General features: G+C 48.5%; 1 protein-coding gene across 5 annotated transcripts in view; it reads left to right on the top strand.

The window, feature by feature from the left end:
* clec16a (C-type lectin domain containing 16A) overlaps positions 1-19,788 on the top strand; it is a 96,126-nt gene that overhangs the window by 8,035 nt on the left and 68,303 nt on the right. For all 5 annotated transcript variants that reach the window (XM_090194491.1, XM_090194493.1, XM_090194492.1 and 2 more), the window contains exons 3-9: positions 1,499-1,632; positions 2,379-2,527; positions 5,022-5,127; positions 9,864-9,987; positions 11,928-12,102; positions 12,179-12,229; positions 15,539-15,634. In XM_090194491.1, the coding sequence (XP_090050617.1) occupies positions 1,499-1,632; positions 2,379-2,527; positions 5,022-5,127; positions 9,864-9,987; positions 11,928-12,102; positions 12,179-12,229; positions 15,539-15,634 (835 nt within the window). The remainder of the gene's footprint in view (positions 1-1,498; positions 1,633-2,378; positions 2,528-5,021; positions 5,128-9,863; positions 9,988-11,927; positions 12,103-12,178; positions 12,230-15,538; positions 15,635-19,788) is intronic.

Consider the following 19,788-nt stretch of genomic DNA (forward strand, 5'->3'; position numbering starts at 1 on the left):
TTATTCTACTCTATTCCTATCTATTGTACTATACTCTACTTTATTCTACTCTATTCCTATCTATTGTACTATACTCTACTTTATTCTACTCTATTCCTCTCTATTGTACCATACTCTACTTAATTCTACTCTATTCTACTCTATACTCTACTCTATTCCTCTCTATTGTACCATACTCTACTATATTCTACTCTATTCCTCTCTATTGTACCATACTCTACTTAATTCTACTCTACTTACTTCTACTCTATTCCTATCTATTGTACTATACTCTACTTTATTTTACTCTATTCCTATCTATTGTACTATACTCTACTTTATTCTACTCTATTCCTATCTATTGTACTATACTCTACTTTATTCTACTCTAATCCTCTCTATTGTACCATACTCTACTTAATTCTACTCTACTTACTTCTACTCTATTCCTATCTATTGTACTATACTCTACTTTATTTTACTCTATTCCTATCTATTGTACTATACTCTACTTTATTCTACTCTATTCCTATCTATTGTACTATACTCTACTTTATTCTACTCTATTCCTATCTATTGTACTATACTCTACTTTATTCTACTCTATTCCTATCTATTGTACTATACTCTACTTTATTCTACTCTATTCCTATCTATTGTACTATACTCTACTTTATTTTACTCTATTCCTATCTATTGTACTATACTCTACTTTATTCTACTCTATTCCTATCTATTGTACTATACTCTACTTTATTCTACTCTATTCCTCTCTATTGTACCATACTCTACTTAATTCTACTCTATTCTACTCTATACTCTACTCTATTCCTCTCTATTGTACCATACTCTACTATATTCTACTCTATTCCTCTCTATTGTACCATACTCTACTTAATTATACTCTATTCTACTCTATACTCTACTCTATTCCTCTCTATTGTACCATACTCTACTTTATTCTACTCTATTCCTCTCTATTGTACCATACTCTACTTAATTATACTCTATTCTACTCTATACTCTACTCTATTCCTCTCTATTGTACCATACTCTACTTTATTCTACTCTATTCCTCTCTATTGTACCATACTCTACTTAATTATACTCACTTGATTCTACTCTATATTCTACTCTATTCCTATCTATTGTACTATACTCTACTTTATTCTACTCTATTCCTCTCTATTGTACCATACTCTACTTAATTATACTCACTTGATTCTACTCTATATTCTACTCTATTCCTATCTATTGTACTATACTCTACTTTATTCTACTCTATTCCTCTCTATTGTACCATACTCTACTTTATTCTACTCTATTCCTATCTATTGTACTATACTCTACTTTATTCTACTCTATTCCTATCTATTGTACTCTACTCTATTCTACTCTATTCCTATCTATTGTACCATATTCTACTCTATTCTACTCTATACTCTACTCTATTCCTCTCTATTGTACCATACTCTACTTAATTATACTCTATTCTACTCTGTATCTTCTCTGTTCTCAGCTTCTTCCTGGAGAAGAACATGTTTGCGTTCTTCCTGAATATCCTTCGTCAGAAGTCCGGTCGCTACGTCTGTGTCCAGCTACTCCAGACGCTCAACATCCTGTTTGAAAATATCAGCCACGAGACGTCGCTCTGTGAGTACACACACACACACACACACACACACACTGGCCACCTGTGGTTTAGATGCCCCAGAGTTTTAATCAGCCTGAATAAGATATTTCAGTTGTATAACTGTGTTCTCCTCATCTCTCCTCCTCTAGATTACCTGTCTGTTTTCTCCTCATCTCTCCTCCTCTAGATTACCTGTCTGTTTTCTCCTCATCTCTCCTCCTCTAGATTACCTGTCTGTTTTCTCCTCATCTCTCCTCCTCTAGATTACCTGTCTGTTTTCTTCTCATCTCTCCTCCTCTAGATTACCTGTCTGTTTTCTCCTCATCTCTCCTCCTCTAGATTACCTGTCTGTTTTCTCCTCATCTCTCCTCCTCTAGATTACCTGTCTGTTTTCTCCTCATCTCTCCTCCTCTAGATTACCTGCTGTCCAACAACCACGTCAACTCCCATCATATAACTGTGTTCTCCTCATCTCTCCTCCTCTAGATTACCTGTTGTCCAACAACCACATCAACTCCATCATATAACTGTGTTCTCCTCATCTCTCCTCCTCTAGATTACCTGCTGTCCAACAACCACGTCAACTCCATCATATAACTGTGTTCTCCTCATCTCTCCTCCTCTAGATTACCTGTTGTCCAACAACCACGTCAACTCCATCATATAACTGTGGTCTCCTCATCTCTCCTCCTCTAGATTACCTGCTGTCCAACAACCACGTCAACTCCATCATATAACTGTGTTCTCCTCATCTCTCCTCCTCTAGATTACCTGCTGTCCAACAACCACGTCAACTCCATCATCGTTCACAAGTTTGACTTCTCAGACGAGGAGATCATGGCCTATTATATCTCCTTCCTGAAGACCCTGTCACTCAAACTGAACAACCACACCGTACACTTCTTCTATAACGAGGTGAGGGGGGGGTGGGGGGACTGGACAACTACCACGAGGTGAGGGGGGGGGGACTGGACAACTACCACGAGGTGAGGAGGGGGGGGGGGGGGGACTGGACAACTACCACGAGGTGAGGGGGGGGGGGGGGGGGGGACAACTACCACGAGGTGAGGGGGGGACTGGACAACAACACAGAGTCTACTAAATGACTCACGACTGTAAGTGGCTCTGGATAGTCTGTTACATGACTAACATGTAAATGTAGTGCCCTATATAGGGAGTAAGGGGCCATAATGTAGTGGGAGTAAGGGGCCATAATGTATTGGGAGTAAGGGGCCATAATGTAGGGCCGTATATAGGGAATGAGGGGCCATAATGTAGGGCCCTATATAGTGAATGAGGGGCCATAATGTAGGGCCCTATATAGTGAATGAGGGACCATAATGTAGTGCCCTATATAGGGAACGATGGGCCATAATGTAGTGCCTATATAGGGCATGAGGGGCCACAATGTAGTGTTCTATATAGGGAACGAGGGGCCACAATGTAGTGTTCTATATAGGGAACGAGGGGCCACAATGTAGTGTTCTATATAGGGAACGAGGGGCCACAATGTAGTGTTCTATATAGGGAACGAGGGGCCACAATGTAGTGCCTATATAGGGCATGAGGGGCCATAATGTAGTGCCCTATATAGAGAATGAGGGTCCATAATGTCATGCCCTATATAGGGAACGAGGGGCCATAATGTAGTTAGTGCCCTATATAGGGAACGAGGGGCCATAATGTCGTGCCCTATATAGGGAACGAGGGGCCATAATGTCGTGCCCTATATAGGGAACGAGGGGCCATAATGTCGTGCCCTATATAGGGAATTTTGGGACACGACCTTTGCGATTGACCTTTGTGTTTCAGCACTCGACCTTTGGCTTCTGTGTATGGGGTAAAGTTATTGGTGTACTGTCGACGGTAGCTCCCCTCTTAGCCCAGTTCCCCCTCTCTTCCTGAAGGGTGCACTTGACCATTTGCCCGTCGTGGATTTAAAAGCATCGGATTGGCTGGAGTTTCCCTCCCATTTGGTTAAATCCACGATGGGAAGTGTGCAAGGGTACACTTTTGGGGGAGGACGTGGATAATTGGGGCTGAAGGCCTTGGAATCTGGGCTAATACTCCTCTGTTCCCTGTGACCTCTCTAGCTGATCCATGACGTTTAACTTCTTCTGACCCAAGGCTGTGATTGGCTGGAGGTCTCAGGGAACACCCCCCCCCCCCCCCCCCAGAGAGAGAGATCAGCTGCCTGTAGACCTGCTATAACAACCTGCCACCTAATTAACTACTAATTCCATCCTGATTCCAGCTATCTGAAGTTCTGGGAATCTAGTTGCTACTAGAATTAGAAGCAGGATTGCCCTATAACTAGCTACAACACGTTGCCCTATAACTAACTACAGCACGTTGCCCTGTAACTAACTACAGCACGTTGCCCTGTAACTAACTACAACACGTTGCCCTGTAACTAACTACAGCACGTTGCCCTATAACTAACTACAGCACGTTGCCCTATAACTAACTACAGCACGTTGCCCTATAACTAACTACAGCACGTTGCCCTGTAACTAACTACAGCACGTTGCCCTGTAACTAACTACAGCACGTTGCCCTGTAACTAACTACAGCACGTTGCCCTATAACTAACTACAGCACGTTGCCCTATAACTAACTACAGCACGTTGCCCTATAACTAACTACAGCACGTTGCCCTATAACTAACTACAGCACGTTGCCCTGTAACTAACTACAGCACGTTGCCCTGTAACTAACTACAGCACGTTGCCCTATAACTAAGGAGGTAGGGGGTAAGGGCCTAGTCCCCTAGGAGGTAGGGGGTAAGGGCCTAGTCCCCTAGGAGGTAGGGGGTAAGGGCCTAGTCCCCTAGGAGGTAGGGGGTAAGGGCCTAGTCCCCTAGGAGGTAGGGGGTAAGGGCCTAGTCCCCTAGGAGGTAGGGGGTAAGGGCCTAGTCCCCTAGGAGGTAATGGGTAAGGGCCTAGTCCCCTAGGGGGTAAGGGCCTAGTCCCCTTGGCAGTAGGGGTTAAGGGCCTAGTCCCCTTGGCAGTAGGGGTTAAGGGCCTAGTCCCCTTGGTAGTAGGGGTTAAGGGCCTAGTCCCCTAGGGGGTAAGGGCCTAGTCCCCTTGGTAGTAGGGGTTAAGGGCCTAGTCCCCTAGGGGGTAAGGGCCTAGTCCCCTAGGGGGTAAGGGGCTAGTCCCCTAGGGGGTAGGGGTTAAGGGCCTAGTCCCCTAGGGGTAGGGGTTAAGGGCCTAGTCCCCTAGGGGGTAAGGGCCTAGTCCCCTTGGTAGTAGGGGTTAAGGGCCTAGTCCCCTAGGGGGTAGGGGTTAAGGGCCTAGTCCCCTAGGGGGTAAGGGGCTAGGGATCTCTGGTAGTGTGGTCTCTCTGTGCTCAACAGTGGTGCGGTGCTGAGCTCACTGGCGCCCCCTCTCTGTCTCCCAACACACAGCACACTAATGATTTTGCCCTGTACACCGAGGCCATTAAGTTCTTCAACCACCCAGAGAGCATGGTCCGTATCGCAGTCAGAACCATCACACTGAACGTCTACAAGGGTGAGTCTCACACACACACTCACACACACACACACACACACACACACACACACAGCACTACTAGGGGCTGAAACCTCTGCATTGGCCAGCTGCTATTCCTCTTCTGGGTGCTCGGGGGGCCCTGGGTGCTCGGGGGGCCCTTGGTGCTCGGGGGCCCTTGGTGCTCGGGGGGCCCTTGGTGCTCGGGGGGCCCTTGGTGCTCGGGGGGCTCTGGGTGCTCGGGGGGCTCGGGGGGCTCTGGGTGCTCGGGGGGCCCTGGGTGCTCGGGGGGCCCTGGGTGCTCGGGGGTTCTGGGTGCTCAGGGCCCTTGGTGCTCGGGGGGCTCGGGGTGCTCTGGGTGCTCTGGGCCCTTGGTGCTCGGGGGGCTCTGGGCCCTTGGTGCTCGGGGGGCTCTGGGTGCTCGGGGGGCCCTTGGTGCTCGGGGATCTGGGTGATCGGGGGGCTCTGGGTGCTCGGGGGTTCTGGGTGCTCAGGGCCCTTGGTGCTCGGGGGGCTCGGGGTGCTCTGTCTGTCTGTCTGTGTGTTCACATTTAACTGGAGTATCTAACTGTTAACTGAACAGTGGGTGTATTTAACAACGTGTTAGTCAGCTGTGTGGGTCGTGTAGCTGTGTGGGTCGTGTAGCTGTGTGGGTCGTGTAGCTGTGTGGGTCGTGTAGCTGTGTGGGTCGTGTAGCTGTGTGGGTCGTGTAGCTGTGTGGGTCGTGTAGCTGTGTGGGTCGTGTGGGTTGTGTAGCTGTATGGGTTATGTAGCTGTGTGGGTTATGTAGCTGTGTGGGTTGTGTAGCTGTGTGGGTTGTGTGGGTTATGTAGCTGTGTGGGTTGTATAGCTGTGTGGGTTGTGTAGCTGTGTGGGTTGTGTAGCTGTGTGGGTTGTGTAGCCGTGTGGGTTGTGTAGCTGTGTGGGTTGTGTGGGTTATGTAGCTGTGTGGGTTGTGCAGCTGTGTGTGTTGTGTGGGTTATGTAGCTGTGTGGGGTGTGTGTTGTGTGGGTTGTGTAGCTGTGGGTTGTGTAGCTGTGTGGGTTGTGTAGCTGTGTGGGTTGTGTAGCTGTGTGTGGTTGTGTAGCTGTGTGGGCTGTGTAGCTGTGTGGGTTGTGTGGGTTGTGTAGCTGTGTGGGTTGTGTAACTGTGTGGGTTGTGTAGCTGTGTGGGTTGTGTAGCTGTGTGGGTATGTAGCTGTGTGGGTTGTGTGGCTGTGTTGGTGGGTTGTGTAGCTGTGTGGGTTATGTAGCTGTGTGCGTGTGTGGTTTTGTAGCTGTGTGGGTTATGTAGCTGTGTGGGTTATGTAGCTGTGTGGGTTGTGTAGCTGTGTGGGTTGTGTAGCTGTGTGGGTTGTGTAGCTGTGTGGGTTGTGTGACTGTGGGTTGTATAGCTGTGTGGGTTATGTAACTGTGTGGGTTATGTAACTGTGTGGGTCGTGTAGCTGTGTGGGTCGTGTAGCTGTGTGGGTCGTGTAGCTGTGTGGGTCGTGTAGCTGTGCTTTGCTGTTTAGTTCTGTTAGACACTACACAGCTACCTGACTACCCAGGAGTCTGTTAGACACTACACAGCTACCTGACTACCCAGGAGCCCTGCTGTTTATACACTACACAGCTACCTGACTACCCAGGAGCCCTGCTGTTTAGACACTACACAGCTACCTGACTACCCAGGAGCCCTGCTGTTTAGTTCTGTTAGACACTACACAGCTACCTGACTACCGTTAACCTTGTGTATGCTCTCTCCCTCCCCTCCCTCTCACCATCCCCCTCTCCCTTCCCTCCCTCTTCTCCTCTATATCTCTCTCTCCTCTTCCTCCTCGCTCCCTCCTCTTCCTCCTCTCTCCCCCTCTCCTCTCTCTCCTCTTCCTCCTCTCATCTTCTCTCCTCTTTCCCCTCTCTCCCCTTCCTCTCTCTCCTCTTCCTCCTCTCTCTCCCCATCTCTTCCACTTCTCTCCTCGCTCTTCCTGTTTCCTCCTCTCCCCATCTCCTCTCTCCCATCTCCTCCTCTCCTCTTCCTCCTCTCTCTCCCCATCTCCTCTCTCTCCCATCTCCTCTCTCCCCATCTCCTTCTCTCCTCTTCCTCCTCTCTCTCTCCCCATCTCCTCTCTCTCCCCATCTCCTCTCTCTCCTCATCTCCTCTCTCTCCTCTTCCTCTTCCTCCTCTCTCTCCTCTTCCTCCTCTCTCTCCCCATCTCCTCCTCTCCCCATCTCCTCTCCACTTCCTCCTCTCCTCTTCCTCCTCCTCTCCTCTTCCTCCTCTCACTCTTACCTCCCGTGGGCCTAACTCCAGTCTCATGTAAGTCTGATTAATACATGTACCTCACTGAATGTGTGTGTGTGTGTGTGTATATAGTAATCATTAATGTTATTAATTATATTATTGACTTGGGCTTATCATTTAAATGTGTAAACTGACCTGCATGCTTTTTGTTGGTTTCTGTGTAATTCAAACCCATCGTTTCAAGTCAACTGTCATAATACTGATAATACAGTTATAATACACATTTTCTAAGAGGTGAAACATTCCTGAATTGTTTTTGAACGCCAGGACTCTGAACCACTCCGTACACCAACCGTTCACGATGAGTATTCAGAACGTTACGATGAAGCATGTCTTCTTCTTACAGGACTGGAGTTTGGCCTACCGTGATGACACATTGTCAGAAACCCGAGTTGGTAGTCCTCCATATCGGTCTCAGCGTAGTCCTCCATATCGGTCTCAGCGTAGTCCTCCATATCGGTCTCAGCGTAGTCCTCCATATCGGTCTGAGTAGAGTCCTTCATATCAGTCTCAGAGTATAGTCCTCCATATCAGTCTCATTTTAGAGTAGAGTCCTGCATATCAGTCTCTTTTTAGAGTAGAGTCCTGCATATCAGTCTCTTTTTAGAGTAGAGTCCTGCATATCAGTCTCTTTTTAGAGTAGAGTCCTGCATATGAGTCTCTTTTTAGAGTAGAGTCCTGCATATCAGTCTCTTTTTTAGAGTAGAGTCCTCCACATCAGTCTCTTTTCAGAGTAGAGTCCTCCACATCAGTCTCTTTTCAGAGTAGAGTCCTCCACATCAATCTCTTTTCGGAGTAGAGTCCTCCACATCAGTCTCTTTTCAGAGTAGAGTCCTCCATTTCATTCTCAGAGTAGAGTCCTCTATTTCAGTCTCAGAGTAGAGTCCTCCATTTCATTCTCAGAGTAGAGTCCTCCATTTCATTCTCAGAGTAGAGTCCTCCATTTCATTCTCAGAGTAGAGTCCTCCATTTCATTCTCAGAGTAGAGTCCTCCATTTCAGTCTCAGAGTAGAGTCCTCCATTTCAGTCTCAGAGTAGAGTCCTCCATTTCAGTCTCAGAGTAGAGTCCTCCATTTCAGTCTCAGAGTAGAGTCCTCCATTTCAGTCTCAGAGTAGAGTCCTCCATTTCAGTCTCAGAGTAGAGTCCTCCATTTCAGTCTCAGAGTAGAGTCCCCCATTTCAGTCTCAGAGTAGAGTCCTCCACATCAGTCTCTTTAGAGTAGAGTCCTCCACATCAGTCTATTTAGAGTAGAGTCCTCCACATCAGTCTCTTTAGAGTAGAGTCCTCCACATCAGTCTCTTTAGAGTAGAGTCCTCCATTTCAGTCTCAGACTACATTTCAGTCTCAGAGTAGAGTCCTCCATTTCAGTCTCAGAGTAGAGTCCTCCATTTCAGTCTCAGAGTAGAGTCATCCATTTCAGTCTCAGAGTAGAGTCCTCCATTTCAGTCTCAGAGTAGAGTCCTCCATTTCAGTCTCAGAGTAGAGTCCTCCATTTCAGTCTCAGAGTAGAGTCCTCCATTTCAGTCTCAGAGTAGAGTCCTCCATTTCAGTCTCAGAGTAGAGTCCTCCATTTCAGTCTCAGAGTAGAGTCCTCCATTTCAGTCTCAGAGTAGAGTCCTCCATTTCAGTCTCAGAGTAGAGTCCTCCACATCAGTCTCTTTAGAGTAGAGTCCTCCACATCAGTCTCTTTAGAGTAGAGTCCTCCACATCAGTCTCTTTAGAGTAGAGTCCTCCACATCAGTCTCTTTAGAGTAGAGTCCTCCACATCAGTCTCTTTAGAGTAGAGTCCTCCACATCAGTCTCTTTAGAGTAGAGTCCTCCACATCAGTCTCTTTAGAGTAGAGTCCTCCACATCAGTCTCTTTAGAGTAGAGTCCTCCACTTCAGTCTCTTTAGAGTAGAGTCCTCCACTTCAGTCTCTTTAGAGTAGAGTCCTCCACATCAGTCTCTTTAGAGTAGAGTCCTCCACATCAGTCTCTTTAGAGTAGAGTCCTCCACATCAGTCTCTTTAGAGTAGAGTCCTCCACATCAGTCTCTTTAGAGTAGAGTCCTCCACATCAGTCTCTTTAGAGTAGAGTCCTCCACATCAGTCTCTTTAGAGTAGAGTCCTCCACATCAGTCTCAGAGTAGAGTCCTCCACATCAGTCTCAGAGTAGAGTCCTCCACATCAGTCTCAGAGTAGAGTCCTCCACATCAGTCTCTAGAGTAGAGTCCTCCACATCAGTCTCAGAGTCCTCCATATCAGTCTCTAGAGTAGAGTCCTCCATATCAGTCTCTGGAGTAGAGTCCTCCATATCAGTCTCTCTTTAGAGTAGAGTCCTCCTGGAGAGAACAGCTTTATTCTCTATATAGTTATACTCATATCCAATCTCTGTAAATGTCTGGTCCTGTATTCCTCTGACCCCCCCCCCCCCCATGTCTCCACGTCTATCTGTGTAACCACGGTAACATCCCTTGACCTCCCACCCCTCTAGTGGACAACCAGCACATGCTGCACTACATTCGAGACAAGACGGCGGTCCCTTACTTCAGTAACCTGGTCTGGTTCATCGGCTCCCACGTCATAGAGCTGGACAAGTGTGTTCAGACGGACCAAGAGTGAGTCCACAGACACACAGACACACACACACACACACACACACACACACACACACACACATAGAAACACACACACACACACACACACACGGCAGCAAAGTCATCAAACTGGACCAAATGTGTTCAGACAGTCATTTTTCTTCTACCTTCTGTTATCATTTAGCTTCCTATACATTTCTATAGAACGTGCTGGAAAAGTGAGTAAGAGACTGTCTGTATGTCGGCCTATGGGGATGAGTGGATCTTTCCTTAAAGCTAACCTTCAGATGGGTCATTGTCCACTAGGGGTCTCTATCTAGTCTTCAGATGGGTCATTCACCCCTCTGTCCACTAGGAGTCTCTATCTAACCTTCAGATGGGTCATTCTCCCCTCTGTCCACTAGGTGTCTCTATCTAGTCTTCAGATGGGTCATTCACCCCTCTGTCCACTAGGTGTCTCTATCTAGTCTTCAGATGGGTCATTCTCCCCTGTGTCCACTAGGGGTCTCTGTCTAGTCTTCAGATGGGTCATTCTCCCCTGTGTCCACTAGGTGTCTATCTAGTCTTCAGATGGGTCATTCACCCCTCTGTCCACTAGGTGTCTCTATCTAGTCTTCAGATGGGTCATTCTCCCCTGTGTCCACTAGGGGTCTATCTAGTCTTCAGATGGGTCATTCTCCCCTCTGTCCACTAGGGGTCTCTGTCTAGTCTTCAGATGGGTCATTCTCCCCTGTGTCCACTAGGGGTCTCTATCTAACCTTCAGATGGGTCATTCTCCCCTGTGTCCACTAGGGGTCTCTATCTAACCTTCAGATGGGTCATTCTCCCCTGTGTCCACTAGGGGTCTCTATCTAGTCTTCAGATGGGTCATTCTCCCCTGTGTCCACTAGGGGTCTCTATCTAGTCTTCAGATGGGTCATTCTCCCCTGTGTCCACTAGGGGTCTCTATCTAACCTTCAGATGGGTCATTCTCCCCTGTGTCCACTAGGGGTCTCTATCTAACCTTCAGATGGGTCATTCTCCCCTCTGTCCACTAGGGGTCTCTATCTACTCTTCAGATGTTATTATTATTATTTTTTATTTTACCTTTATTTAACCACCTTTATTTAAGAACAAATTCTTATTTTCAATGACGGCCTGGGAACAGTGGGTTAACTGCCTGTTCAGGGGCAGAACGACAGATTTGTACCTTGTCAGCTCGGGGGTTTGAACTCACAACCTTCCGGTTACTAGTCCAACGCTCTAACCACTAGGCTACCCTGCCGCCCCATGATGATGAAGATATTGTCCCCTTGGGAAGGTTGTGTTTGCACTGCAGATACATGTTGTGAAACACAAAACCATAGCAGTTACAGACTAGATCGTTACACACTGTTATGTACATACCACCTCTCTCTCTCTCTCTCTCTCTCTGTGTCTCTCTCTCCTCTCTCTCTCTGTCTCTCTCTGTCTCTCTCTCTCTCTCTCTCTCTCTTCCTCTCTCTGTCTCTGTCTCTCTCTCTCACTTCCTCTCTCCCTCTCCCTCTCTCTGTCTCTCCCTCTCTCTGTCTCTCTCTCTCTCTGTCTCTCTCTCTCTCTGTCTCTCTCTCTCTCTCTGTCTCTCTCTCTCTCTCCCTCTCTCTGTCTCTCTCTCTCTCTCTCTCTCTCTCTGTCTCTCTCTCCCTCTCTCTGTCTCTCTCTCCCTCTCTCTGTCTCTCTCTCCCTCTCTCTGTCTCTCTCTATGTCTCTCTATGTCTGTCTCTCTCTGTCTCTGTCTCTGTCTCTCTCTCTCTCTCTCTCTCTCTCTCTCTCTCTGTCTCTCTCCTCTGTCTCCCTCTCTCTCTCTCTCTCTCTGTCTCTCTCTCTGTCTCTCTCTCTGTCTCTCTCTCTGTCTCTGTCTCACTCTCTCTCTCTCTCTCTCTCTCCTCTCTCTGACTCTCTCTCTCCTCTCTCTCTGTCTCTCTCCCTCTCCCCCTCTCCAGGCATCGTAACCGGGGGAAGCTGAGTGACTTGGTAGCAGAGCATCTCGACCATCTCCACTACCTGAACGATATCCTGACTATCAACTGTGAGTTCCTGAACGATGTCCTGACAGACCACCTGCTCAACCGTCTGTTCCTGCCTCTCTACGTCTTCTCTCTGGTCTGCCCTGAACAGGTAGGTGGAGGGGTGTGTGTATGTACTATGTAACCAATACTAATGTGTATCTGACATATTGTCGTCTGTGTTTCAGTCTGAAGATCGTAAGATCAACCCTCAGGTGTCCCTTAACCTACTGTCACAGGTATGTACCTACACACACAATCTAACCTCATCACACCTCTTCACACCTCATCACACCTCACCCCACCTCATCACACCTCTTCACATCACATCACACCTCTTCACATCACACCACATCTCATCTCACCACATCTCATCTCACCTCATCACACCTCATCACACCACACCTCACCACACCACACCTCACCACACCTCACCACACCTCTTCACACCTCTTCACACCTCACCACATCTCACCACACCTCACCACACCTCATCACACCTCATCACACCACACCTCATCACACCTCTTCACATCACACCTCTTCACATCACACCTCACCACATCACACCTCATCACACCTCATCACACCTCACCACATCATACCTCTTCTCATCACACCTCATCACACCACACCTCACCACACTTCATCACACCTCATCACACCACACCTCATGACACCTCACCACACCTCATCACACCACACCTCATCACACCTCTTCACACCACATCACACCACACCTCATCACCACACCACACCTCATCACACCTCATGACACCCCATCACATCACACCTAATCACACCGCTTCACACCTCATCACACCACACCTCATAACACCTCTTCACATCACACCTCACTACACCTCATCACACCTCATCACACCTCACCTCACCACATCACACCCCATCACACCACTTCATACCTCTTCACACCACACCTCACCTCTTCACATCACACCTCATCACACTACATCACACCTCACCTCTTCACATCACACCTCACTACACCTCATCACACCTCACCTCACCACATCACACCTCATCACACCTCACCACATCACACATCATCACACCGTTTCATACCTCTTCACACCACACCTCATCACACCTCTTCACATCACATCACATCTCTTCACATCACACCGCTTCACACCGCATCACATCACACCTCACCTCATCTTACCTCATCACACCACACCTCACCTCACCACACCTCATCACACCACACCTCATGACACCTCACCACACCTCATCACACCACACCTCATCACACCACACCTCATCACACCACACCTCACCTCATCTTACCTCATCACACCACACCTCACCTCATCACACCTCATCACACCACACCTCATCTCATCACACCTCACCTCACCACACCTCATCACACCACACCTCACCTCACCTCATCACACCTCATCACACCACACCTCATCTCATCACACCACACCTCATCTCATCACACCTCACCTCACCACACATCGTCACACCACACATCGTCACACCTCATCACACCTCACCTCATCACACCTCACCTCATCACACCTCATCACACCTCACCTCATTACACCTCACCTCATTACATCACACCTCACCTCATCACACATCATCACACCTCATCACACCTCACCACACCTCGTCACACCACACCACACCTCACCACACCTCATCACACCTCATCACACCACCTCGTTACACCTCACCTCATTACATCACACCTCACCTCATCACACTTCATCACACCTCATCACACCACACCTCATGACACCTCACCACACCTCATCACACCACACCTCATCACACCTCTTCACACCACATCACACCACACCTCATCACCACACCACACCTCATCACACCTCATGACACCCCATCACATCACACCTAATCACACCGCTTCACACCTCATCACACCACACCTCATAACACCTCTTCACATCACACCTCACTACACCTCATCACACCTCATCACACCTCACCTCACCACATCACACCCCATCACACCACTTCATACCTCTTCACACCACACCTCACCTCTTCACATCACACCTCATCACACTACATCACACCTCACCTCTTCACATCACACCTCACTACACCTCATCACACCTCACCTCACCACATCACACCTCATCACACCTCACCACATCACACATCATCACACCGTTTCATACCTCTTCACACCACACCTCATCACACCTCTTCACATCACATCACATCTCTTCACATCACACCGCTTCACACCGCATCACATCACACCTCACCTCATCTTACCTCATCACACCACACCTCACCTCACCACACCTCATCACACCACACCTCATGACACCTCACCACACCTCATCACACCACACCTCATCACACCACACCTCATCACACCACACCTCACCTCATCTTACCTCATCACACCACACCTCACCTCATCACACCTCATCACACCACACCTCATCTCATCACACCTCACCTCACCACACCTCATCACACCACACCTCACCTCATCACACCACACCTCATCTCATCACACCACACCTCATCTCATCACACCTCACCTCACCACACATCGTCACACCACACATCGTCACACCTCATCACACCTCACCTCATCACACCTCACCTCATCACACCTCACCTCATCACACCTCACCTCATTACACCTCACCTCATTACATCACACCTCACCTCATCACACATCATCACACCTCATCACACCTCACCACACCTCGTCACACCACACCACACCTCACCACACCTCATCACACCTCATCACACCACCTCGTTACACCTCACCTCATTACATCACACCTCACCTCATCACACATCATCACACCTCACCACACCTCATCACACCTCATCACACCACCTCATTACACCTCACCTCATTACATCACACCTCACCTCATCACACATCATCACACCGCATCACACCTCACCACACCTTGTCACACCACACCTCACCTCACCACACCTCACCACACCTAACCTCACCACACCTCACCTCACCACACCACACCTCACCTCACCACACCACACCTCACCACACCTAACCTCACCTCACCTCATCTCACCACACCACACCTCACCTCACCACACCACACCTCACCACACCTCATCACACCTCACCTCACCTCACCTCACCTCACCACACCACACCTCATCACACCTCACCTCACCTCGCCACACCTCACCTCACCTAACCTCACCACACCTCACCTCACCACACCTCATCACACCTCACCTCACCTCGCCACACCTCACCTCACCTAACCTCACCACACCTCACCTCACCTCACCTCACCTCACCTCTCCTCATCACACCTCACCTCACCTCTCCTCATCACACCTCACCTCTCTTCATCACACCTCACCTCACCTCACCTCTCCTCACCACACCTCACCTCACCACACCTCACCTCACCTCACCACACCTCACCTCACCTCATCACACCTCACCTCATCACACCTCACCTCACCACGCTTCACCGTAGGGATGGACGTTCAGTGATGAAACTGCATATGAACGTTGTTATTTTTGTTGGGTTTGTCTCAAGGTGTTTCTCATCATCCACTACCAGCCGCTGGTCAACTCTCTGGCTGAAGTCATCTTCAACGGAGACCTGTCTGTCTTCACACAGCACAAAAACACAGTGAGTACACACACACACACACACACACAGTGACCTTCGGAAAGTATTCAGACCCCTCAACTTTGTCCCGGTTTTATTTTGTTACAGCCTTTTTCTAAAATGTATAAAATTATTTCCCCCCTCATCAATCTACACACAATACCCCCTCATCAATCTACACACAATACCCCCTCATCAATCTACACACAATACCCCCTCATCAACCTACACACACTACCCCCTCATCAATCTACACACAATACCCCCTCATCAATCTACACACACTAGATCTACACACACTACCCCCTCATCAATCTACACACACTACCCCCTCATCAACCTACACACACTACCCCCTCATCAATCTACACACACTACCCCCTCATCAATTTTTATTTTTTTATTTGACCTTTATTTAACCAGGCAAGTCAGTTAAGAACAAATTCTTATTTTCAATGACGGCCTGGGAACAGTGGGTTAACTGCCTGTTCAGGGGCAGAACGACAGATTTGTACCTTGTCAGCTCGGGGGTTTGAACTCGCAACCTTCCGGTTACTAGTCCAACGCTCTAACCACTAGGCTACCCTGCCGCCCTCATCAATCTACACACACTACCCCCTCATCAATCTACACACACTACCCCCTCATCAATCTACACACACTACCCCCTCATCAACCTACACACACTACCCCCTCATCAATCTACACACACTACCCCCTCATCAATCTACACACACTACCCCCTCATCAATCTACACACAATACCCCCTCAATCTACACACACTACCCCCTCATCAACCTACACACACTACCCCCTCATCAACCTACACACACTACCCCCTCATCAATCTACACACAATACCCCCTCAATCTACACACACTACCCCCTCATCAACCTACACACACTACCCCCTCATCAATCTACACACAATACCCCCTCAATCTACACACACTACCCCCTCATCAATCTACACACAATACACCCTCATCAATCTACACACAATACACCCTCATCAACCTACACACAATACCCCATAATGACATCACAATACCCCATAATGACATCACAATACCCCATATTGACATCACAGTACCCCATATTGACATCACAGTACCCCATAATGACATCACAGTACCCCATAATGACATCACAGTACCCCATAATGACATCACAGTACCCCATAATGACATCACAGTACCCCATAATGACATCACAATACCCCATAATGACATCACAATACCCCATAATGACAAAGCTAAAACAGAAATATCACAGTTCCATAAGTATTCAGACCCTTCACTCGGGTACTTTGTTGAAGCACCTTTGGCAGCGATTACAACCTCGAGTCTTCTTGGGTATGACGCTACAAGCTTGGCACACCTGCAATTGGGGAGTTTCTCCCATTCTTCTCTGCAGATCCTCTCAAGCTCTGTCAGGGTGGATGGGAAGTGTTGCTGCATAGCTATTTTCAGGTCTCTCCAGAGATGTTCGATCGGGTTCAAATCCGGGCTCTGGCTGGGCCACTCAAGGACATTCAGAGATTTGTCACGAAGCCATTCCAACGTTGTCTTGGCTGTGTGTTTAGGGTCGTTGTCCTGTTAGACTGGGGCGAAGGTTCACTTTCTGAGGTGCTGAGTGCTCTGAAGAGAGGTTTTTTATCAAGAATCTCTGTACTTTTCTCCGTTCATCTTTCCCTCGATCCTGACTAGTCTCCCAGTCCCTGCAGCTGAAAAACATCCCCAAATCATGATGCTGCCACCACCATGCTTCACCGTAGGGATGGTGCCAGGTTTCCTCCAGACGTGACACTTGGCATTCAGGCCAAAGAGTTCAATCTTGGTTTCATCAGACCAGAGAATCTTGTTTCTCATGGTCTGAGAGTCTTTAGGTGCCTTTTGGCAAACTCCAAGAGGGCTGTCATGTGCCTTTTCACTGAGGAGTGGCTTCCGTCTGGTCTTTCTACCATAAAGGCCTGATTGGTGGAGAGCTGAGGAGTGGCTTCCGTCTGGCCTCTCTACCATAAAGGCCTGATTGGTGGAGAGCTGAGGAGTGGCTTCCGTCTGGCGCCTCTACCATAAAGGCCTGATTGGTGGAGAGCTGAGGAGTGGCTTCCGTCTGGCCTCTCTACCATAAAGGCCTGATTGGTGGAGAGCTGAGGAGTGGCTTCCGTCTGGCCTCTCTACCATAAAGGCCTGATTGGTGGAGAGCTGAGGAGTGGCTTCCGTCTGGCCTCTCTACCATAAAGGCCTGATTGGTGGAGAGCTGAGGAGTGGCTTCCGTCTGGCCACTCTAACATAAAGGCCTGATTGGTGGAGTGCTGCAGAGATGGTTGTCCTTCTGGAATGTTCTCCAATCTCCCATCGGCTGATTGGTGGAGTGCTATTGACTACATTATCATTCAGACACGTCTGTTATTCTCCCGCATGAATACATTATACATTATGTCCTCTCTAGCACCCTGCAGCTAATCAGGGCGTGAATACATGATGTCCTCTCTAGCACCCTGCAGCTAATCAGGGCATGAATACATGATGTCCTCTCCTAGCACCCTGCAGCTAATCAGGGCATGAATACATGATGTCCTCTCTAGCACCCTGCAGCTAATCAGGGCGTGAATACATGATGTCCTCTCTAGCACCCTGCAGCTAATCAGGGCGTGAATACATGATGTCCTCTCCTAGCACCCTGCAGCTAATCAGGGCGTGAATACATGATGTCCTCTCCTAGCACCCTGCAGCTAATCAGGGCATGAATACATGATGTCCTCTCTAGCACCCTGCAGCTAATCAGGGCATGAATACATGATGTCTTCTCTAGCACCCTGCAGCTAATCAGGGCATGAATACATGATGTCTTCTCTAGCACCCTGCAGCTAATCAGGGCATGAATACATGATGTCCTCTCTAGCACCCTGCAGCTAATCAGGGCATGAATACATGATGTCCTCTCTAGCACCCTGCAGCTAATCAGGGCATGAATACATGATGTCCTCTCCTAGCACCCTGCAGCTAATCAGGGCATGAATACATTATGTCCTCTCTAGCACCCTGCAGCTAATCAGGGCGTGAATACATGATGTCCTCTCCTAGCACCCTGCAGCTAATCAGGGCGTGAATACATGATGTCCTCTCCTAGCACCCTGCAGCCAATCAGGGCATGAATACATGATGTCCTCTCTAGCACCCTGCAGCTAATCAGGGCATGAATACATGATGTCCTCTCTAGCACCCTGCAGCTAATCAGGGCGTGAATACATGATGTCCTCTCTAGCACCCTGCAGCTAATCAGGGCGTGAATACATTATGTCCTCTCCTAGCACCCTGCAGCTAATCACGGCATGAATACATGATGTCCTCTCCTAGCACCCTGCAGCTAATCAGGGCATGAATACATGATGTCCTCTCTAGCACCCTGCAGCTAATCAGGGCATGAATATATTATGTCCTCTCTAGCACCCTGCAGCTAATCAGGGCGTGAATACATGATGTCCTCTCCTAGCACCCTGCAGCTAATCAGGGCGTGAATACATGATGTCCTCTCCTAGCACCCTGCAGCTAATCAGGGCATGAATACATGATGATCTCTCTAGCACCCTGCAGCTAATCAGGGCATGAATACATGATGTCCTCTCTAGCACCCTGCAGCTAATCAGGGCATGAATACATGATGTCCTCTCTAGCACCCTGCAGCTAATCAGGGCATGAATACATGATGTCTTCTCTAGCACCCTGCAGCTAATCAGGGCATGAATACATGATGTCTTCTCTAGCACCCTGCAGCTAATCAGGGCATGAATACATTATGTCCTCTCTAGCACCCTGCAGCTAATCAGGGCATGAATACATGATGTCCTCTCTAGCACCCTGCAGCTAATCAGGGCATGAATACATTATGTCCTCTCTAGCACCCTGCAGCTAATCAGGGCGTGAATACATGATGTCTTCTCTAGCACCCTGCAGCTAATCAGGGCATGAATACATTATGTCCTCTCTAGCACCCTGCAGCTAATCACGGCACGAATACATGATGTCCTCTCTAGCACCCTGCAGCTAATCAGGGCATGAATACATGATGTCCTCTCTAGCACCCTGCAGCTAATCAGGGCACGAATACATTATGTCCTCTCTAGCACCCTGCAGCTAATCACGGCACGAATACATGATGTCCTCTCTAG

The sequence above is a fragment of the Oncorhynchus mykiss genome, chromosome 13 (genome assembly GCF_057628025.1).
Source record: "Oncorhynchus mykiss isolate SJ-2025 chromosome 13, ASM5762802v1, whole genome shotgun sequence".
NCBI lineage: Eukaryota > Metazoa > Chordata > Actinopteri > Salmoniformes > Salmonidae > Oncorhynchus > Oncorhynchus mykiss.